General features: G+C 34.6%; 1 protein-coding gene across 1 annotated transcript; it reads right to left on the bottom strand.

Annotated features, from left to right (window-relative positions):
• Nucleotides 1–2,995: 2,995 nt before the first annotated feature.
• Nucleotides 2,996–4,832, bottom strand: LOC113702901 (uncharacterized). The gene is made up of 3 exons (XM_027224067.2): nucleotides 4,606–4,832; nucleotides 4,090–4,219; nucleotides 2,996–3,990 (listed from the first exon to the last, which is right to left on the bottom strand). The coding sequence occupies exons 1-3, from the start codon at nucleotides 4,739–4,741 to the stop codon at nucleotides 3,435–3,437; spliced, it is 822 nt and encodes a 273-aa protein (XP_027079868.1). The 5' UTR covers nucleotides 4,742–4,832; the 3' UTR covers nucleotides 2,996–3,434.
• Between the last annotated feature and the right edge of the window lie 1,811 nt (nucleotides 4,833–6,643).

Here is a 6,643-nt window from a genome sequence, read left to right as displayed (position 1 = left end):
CAAAATAATTATTAAGTACTTGTTTGGATGTATACTTGGATAAATGCTTATTGTGTTGAATAATGTATGATTTTAAGTTTTTAGAATATATTTATCTCTTTACTCAGATGATAAAATGATCAAAGTGCAGGTTTTAATTTGTAAAATACAAAAGTTATTCTAAAAACACCAATTTTGAACTTCACTAAAAATTTTTTGACACTACATTCTCCTAAATTTAAGGAATTGTGTCCACCAAACACCTCAAAACATCCTTTTATCACCAAAAAAAAAAAAAAAAAAAACTTTTTTAGCCTAGGCACCGCATTCTCTCAAACAGACTTCTCTAAATGTTTCCTCTATGGCATTTTCAACCACTCCAGTTGATTGAATATACGTTCCCAAGGATTCTGCCACGGCTTCGGGCAGTTATCCTTCCGTTTTCGACCTGGGATTTGGTAATTGGCAATGAATCAGTCAGTAAAGGATTCCATCAGCGGGTGAGGTAACGAGTAGAAATACACGTTTATGCGGAAAGATTTTCTCCGTCACCTAACAAAAAACAATACTCCTTTGACTATGCATCTGCACTCGAAAGACAGATTTACTGCCAGTTCGATTTTGTTTTCTTAGGGCACGTTTGACAAAAATGAAGCTTGAAAATTGAAATCTGAAATCTGAATCCATTAAATTAGTGAATTGTTAAGTACTGAATTTGATACATTTGAACATATATTATATTAAGTGATAATTGAATAGATTATCACTTATTTCTGAAGCAAATTTTCAGTAGAAAATTCGTTGTCACTTAATGAATTTAGATGTTCTAATTTTAGTTTTAGTTATCAAAAGCGTTTGAATATATTAGAATATAAACACATTAAATTTAAGTAATGAATTGAATTATCAAACGGAGCCTTAGTCTAGACGTGATGGTTACCAAAGTTTGATGGCCTTTTTCTCTTCTAATAAATCCCACTCCACAAGCACATAGAATTATATGTATAGCATGAGATGGTATAGACAGGGTCGTCCAACTCCAAAGATACCAAGTAGAATAGTCCACATTCTAGTCCAGTTACACCTGCAAAATTTTCTTTTTTGACTGAACAAATGCTAATTTACATAACATAATGTGAACGTGGTGGTGGCGTATATGGTGCCCAAGTCCATACTAGGAAAGAATATGTTCACCTGCAAGTGATGCCACCAAGAATTGGTTTTGGAAGCACACGGACTACATATTTTTTTTAAGGCAAACCAATGGATGGATTCAACGTTGGAGAGAACCAAAACGATGCATGGGACAAACTTTTGTTAGGTTTGGAAAATGAAATTTATTGGTCATGTGCCAAAGCAGTCAAAGCAATAATATGCCCATGCACCAATTCTTAATCTGTCAAGTTTTTTTTTTTTTTTTTTTGGTGTTGAAAAGGAGTTTCTTAGACGTACGTCCCAATCCAAAGTGTATTTTATATCACTCTTCACTCTGTTTTTTTTTTTTTTTTTGGGCAAAAAGAAGCTTTTTGGACTTGCCCAAGTTTTGCCCATATGAGTTGGAGTCTATAACCGGCGAGCTCATCTTGCAATTTTTTATATTAATAGTTCCCGTGAAGCGTTTTCCAATCCATTTCAATTTTATGTGTAGTGGGGTTCTTTTATTTTGCTAGAATATATTGGTATCTTGAATTTTTTCTTTTCAGTATTCAACCTTTGGATTTTTCTTTTTCCTTGTTCTTTTTCATAATAAAAAAAACAAAAACAAAAACAAGCACAAAGATGGAAACTCTATGAATGTGGACTAATTTGTTTCTTTGGTTAAATAAATGATTTTTCTTTATCCAAAAAAAAGAGAGAGAGTTTATAAGTAGAAATTCGCAAGAAATATGCTGGTTAACTTCATGTTGCTCAGGATTACAGGGGCGTGACAGAAATGAGCTCTTGCAAAGCAAACTTATAATGATTCATGCATGCATAACCTAAAAGAAACGAACCTACGTTAGAAGTTATTAGAACTCTCTAAATTTTGGTATCCCCTTGGAGAAGGACAATAACCTTGGTGAATATAATTCAATTCTGAGGAAAACTATTATGTACACAAGGACAATTACCTTGGTGAACATACCTCAATTCTGAGGAAAAATATTATGTACATGTGTCTGGATCTCCATTTTTATGAGCATCTCTCAAACTCTCACTATTCATATGTGGCAGAAAAAGAATTCTAGAACTCCATAACATAGAATTTACAAGGCCAATATGCACCAAGTAGATTCTATTTTTTTTTTCTTTTTTAAACAATCAGCAACACCTGTACTATCCTACATTAAAAGATAATGGTCCACAATTACTTTGTTAAGGAGTTAGAAGGAAGGCCCATATAGATCTTTCTTCTTTTTTAAAAAAAAAATTGCAAGAACAAGATTTTTGAACCTTTGAGTACCTATGGTCTAAAACCAACTACTCCTAAAGTAGTGATAGTTGATCACCAAAAGAGATTTAAAACTCTACTTGGATGTAGAGGAAATTTCGCCAGCGGATGCGTAGGCATCCATTTGAGCCTATGGTAATTCGGTCTCTTCCGAACTCCCCTTTGACCTCTTTAGGTCCCCCTCCTTAGTATAGAGTAGAGTAGGAGCAGGTGTAAAATAGAATCTATCGTGTAAAAAAAAAAAAAAAAAAAGGAAGAGTACCTATGGTCTAGAGGGACTTTAAATCCCTGCCGGTGGTTATGTCCCTGTAGATTCTATGTGTATGTTTTTCTACCTTAATGAATATTTCATTGGATTTCTCATGAGAGACCTGACAATTCCGTCCACTCATGCATTACATAATGTGCGTGAGCTTTTGAGCGTATCTACGAGGGGAGAGATGCCATGATGTCAATATTGAGAGATGAGTTTTTGTTGGTTAGGGAAGGTTAGAAATAAGCCATTGCTCCATGCACTTCTCGTGAACTTGACTATCAACAAGTAGACAGACATGATGTTGTCATCTAAGACACAAAAGGCCATACTAGTCAAATTAAAGCACATGTTGAAGACTTTTAAGTCTTTAAGTCCCCTCTCAGGCAAGTTCTGTGAAAAGCTATAGCATATAGTTTAGAAAACCGACACCAACCCGCGTCCAGAAAAGATGCAGTCCATGCAGGCCATTTTAAAAAAACAGACATTTCCTGTTTTTCTTTTAATTTTTGCTCATGGCGAGTATGTTTCTGCAGTCTTAGCTTTCAACTAAAACCAAAATAATTGATTTAACTACACCGACAAATTGGAGCACACCCTATATTGCTAAAAATATCAAAGGGTATCCCTTTGAATTTCAGTTTAGATTAGTGCTAGTTTGACTGACAGACTACTACCTGCAGTAGTAGTACTGTACACTTAAACTAAATTTAGTGCTGCTAATATATCAGCAACATCATAAAATGAGAGCTAATTAATAATAAGTTGGCACTAGAAATAAGGATCATGAAGGGCTTCAAGAACTGTTTCTTGAGCCCAAATTCCACTCAGAATCTCATAGGAGTATGCTGCAGTGCCGGTCATCTCCATTGGAAGTCCCCGATCAATTGCTCCATAATCATCCAACCATGGCATGCTGTTGTTGATTGTATTTGTAATTGTGCCAAAGGATGTTGATTCAGAAATGATTGAATCTTCTTGGGCTTGTGATGATGAACTCATGTACTCTATGGTCTTTGAGCTTGATGAGCAGACTTTTGACCCTTCAGTACCGACACTAATGTCAGTACAATCTTCAGTACTCAAATTTGACAGATGGGAAGAAAATTTGGGATGAAATGCTCCAGCTTGAGTCTCCAAAGAATATGGGGTTGTTGTACTAATTGTTGAGGTAAAAGAAGCAGGGCTGTTAGAATTATCGTTGGTAGTATTGCTTGCAGGCTTCCTGAATGATGCTGCCAATTGCTTCTTCTTCAACTTGGAATTCCAGTGATTTTTAACATCATTATCTGTTCTTCCAGGAAGTTGAGAAGCTATGATAGACCATCTGCGATTCAATACAATATTGGACGTCACCCAAAAAAAAAAAAAAGAGATAGTTATTACTTGCTACATTACAAAGAATGAGGCGCAAAAAGCAACTTGCCTGCTTCCCATTTTACTGTAGAGAGTGCAAATTAAGTCGTCTTCCTCAGGAGTGAAAGGACCATGTTTTATGTCTGGTCTTAGGTAATTAAGCCATCTCAAGCGGCAACTTTTGCCACAACGCTTGAGGCCTGGCATGATCACAATCAAGAAATTGACAATGTATCAGCATAGATAACACCACTGAAACATGAGTAAGGTGGGGCTAACACAATCAGGGCATACTGTAAGAAATGAGAAAAACAAAAATTATTTTTTTTAGAAAAAAGCCCTGAAAGTTGACATGATTTTGCTACAGAGGATTGAATCTGGTCAGGTGTCAGAAAGATGGCCCAGGAACAACAACAAAACTTTCAGAAAAATGGCCTAGGAACAATTAAAAAAAACAGGCATGCATCAACCTCGAATAATGTGTGGTCATGTCTACTATATTTACTAACATGCAAACTGACAGATGAATTTTTACTGCTAATAAATACCGAGAAGCAGAAGAAAAAGTGAAGGAGAGAGGGAAAACCAGCTTTCTGAGGCAAGGTGATCCAATTGCCACCAGTGCCATAGTCAAGGAGGTGTTTCTTGAGAATTTGATCTTCTTCCGGAGACCATGGTCCTCTTTTCACCTTGGTCTTGTCACAGCAAGGAGTTCTTCCCATGCTTGCCTGAATGAATACAGGGTTCTCTACACAGGATAGAGAAAAGGGAAGATCGAGTATTGGTAGTAGAGGAGATTATTTTGAGAAAAGACATGAAGAAGAGTTGAAATATATAGGGGAGGACTCGAGTAAAGGGCCAAGGAAGAAAGATAATTCAGACACCCAAAGAGCCAAATTAGAACATTATAGGTACGGCTTAAGAAAACTATAGGCATGATCCACCACTACCCAATTAGAACAATTCGGATACATATTGTGTATTTTAAGCTTTTACCTTGATTTGACTTTGAATTATTTGGTTTACTCTAATTAAATTATTTTGATTGTCCTTGAAACATTTAAGAATGTCAAGGTGGGAAAATGGCATCTTTTGTGCGCGTGTGCGTGTATATAATCTCAATTAAGTGTATTATTGAATGTCTATTGCCAATTCGCAAAGCAAATGTTTGGATGGCAAATTATTTGCACAAATTTATTTGTTTGTGTCATAAATATATTTTTAACCACTTTTTATTTTACATACATCATATCGAAGACGACTACAGTATTCTTTTTAAAAAAATTATTTCAAATAATCTTCTACTACAGTGTTCGCCAAAACAACGCTAAGAAAGGATGAGAGAGAGAACAAAACAACAATAAGAAAGGATAAGAGAGTGATAGCGAGAATCTAATGATATCATTCCTAGAGAGTTAATTAAGTTTGACATAGATGGCCTTCTTGTTAATATCTTCTTTCATGTTTCTCTTCACTGTCTTGAATTTCAATAAGTAACTATAGTGGTCCACTTGATCCAAGAATTAAGTTAGACATAATTGAGCTTCACGCCAGTGAAAATTTAGTGTGTAGGAAATAAATTGAAAAAAAAATACACTATTAATCAATTTTTGAAAGTTTAAAACATAAATTATTTTCTAAAACCTGAAAAACACATTGGTTTATACAGATTCACGAAGGAATACTGCATAAAACAAAAATTTCACACACTTTTAAAATACAATAGTAGGAGTTCAATTTTCATACGTCTCCTATTGCTTCTTCCCTCATCTTTCCCTTTCTACAACTTTTAAAAGGAACTTTATACATTTCCAAAAATAATAAAAAAAAAAATGGAAATGTACCACTTCTTAGTATTTCCTTCCTCTTAAAGAATAGAAGGAAAAAGAAAAGAAAAATCGTACTCTGTTTTTTCTTTTTTTTTGGGGAAGAAAAAGAAAATCGGACTTCAAGTCATCCATTGATTAGAGCAGATACAAAATTTGCTTAAGGCTCGTGAACAAATTTGGTGGCGTTTTACCGGCCCAGGCTAGTCCGCAATCGACATGGGTCTGGAGGCCAGTATGCGTAGAGTCTGGGCCTGAGGACAATCTCCAGTTAACTGACCTGAATGTCTGGCCATTTTTCTTTATTTGCCACTAAAGTCCAAAGAACACTTAATGGAGAGCATTTAATGCTAATTGAGGCCCAACTGATGACTTCCGATCTTAATATAGGGAAAAAATTTTATACACGGAAAAGAAAATAAAGAGATACAAATAGAGAAAGGAAAGAAGAAAACAAAAATCAGCAAAGTTCTATGTACTGGTAAATCAAAAAATTCCTCAAATGCTAACTTAGTCGATACAATAAGATATGAGTAAATCTTGCGTATATTGACAATGTATATACTATTATCGTCAAATTCAAATTGTGCATAGTTGTCATTCATTCAACGCTGATAGTGTATACATTGTCATAATAAACAAAATTAATTCATAAGATATTTATGCATATTAAATTTAGTCGATAGAATAAGATATGAGTAAATCTTATATACATTGATAATATATATATTATCACCGTTGGATTTATGATATGTGTGCAAAAATTGAATTTCAAATTTAAATTTTGCACAGTTATCA

This window comes from Coffea arabica, chromosome 8e (genome assembly GCF_036785885.1).
Source record: "Coffea arabica cultivar ET-39 chromosome 8e, Coffea Arabica ET-39 HiFi, whole genome shotgun sequence".
In the NCBI taxonomy this organism is placed as follows: domain Eukaryota; kingdom Viridiplantae; phylum Streptophyta; class Magnoliopsida; order Gentianales; family Rubiaceae; genus Coffea; species Coffea arabica.
Note: the sequence above shows the minus strand (reverse complement) of the source record. Positions and strands in the feature narration are given on the sequence as shown.

Excerpts from the sequence above, each read along its gene's own strand:
- LOC113702901 (XM_027224067.2), bottom strand. The coding sequence starts at position 4,741 with ATGGGAAGAACTCCTTGCTGTGACAAGACCAAGGTGAAAAGAGGACCA. Across the intron at positions 4,220-4,605 it reads CACCTTGCCTCAGAAAGCTG|GCCTCAAGCGTTGTGGCAAA; the intron begins GTTTTCCCTCTC and ends TGATCATGCCAG. Across the intron at positions 3,991-4,089 it reads TACAGTAAAATGGGAAGCAG|ATGGTCTATCATAGCTTCTC; the intron begins GCAAGTTGCTTT and ends ATTGAATCGCAG.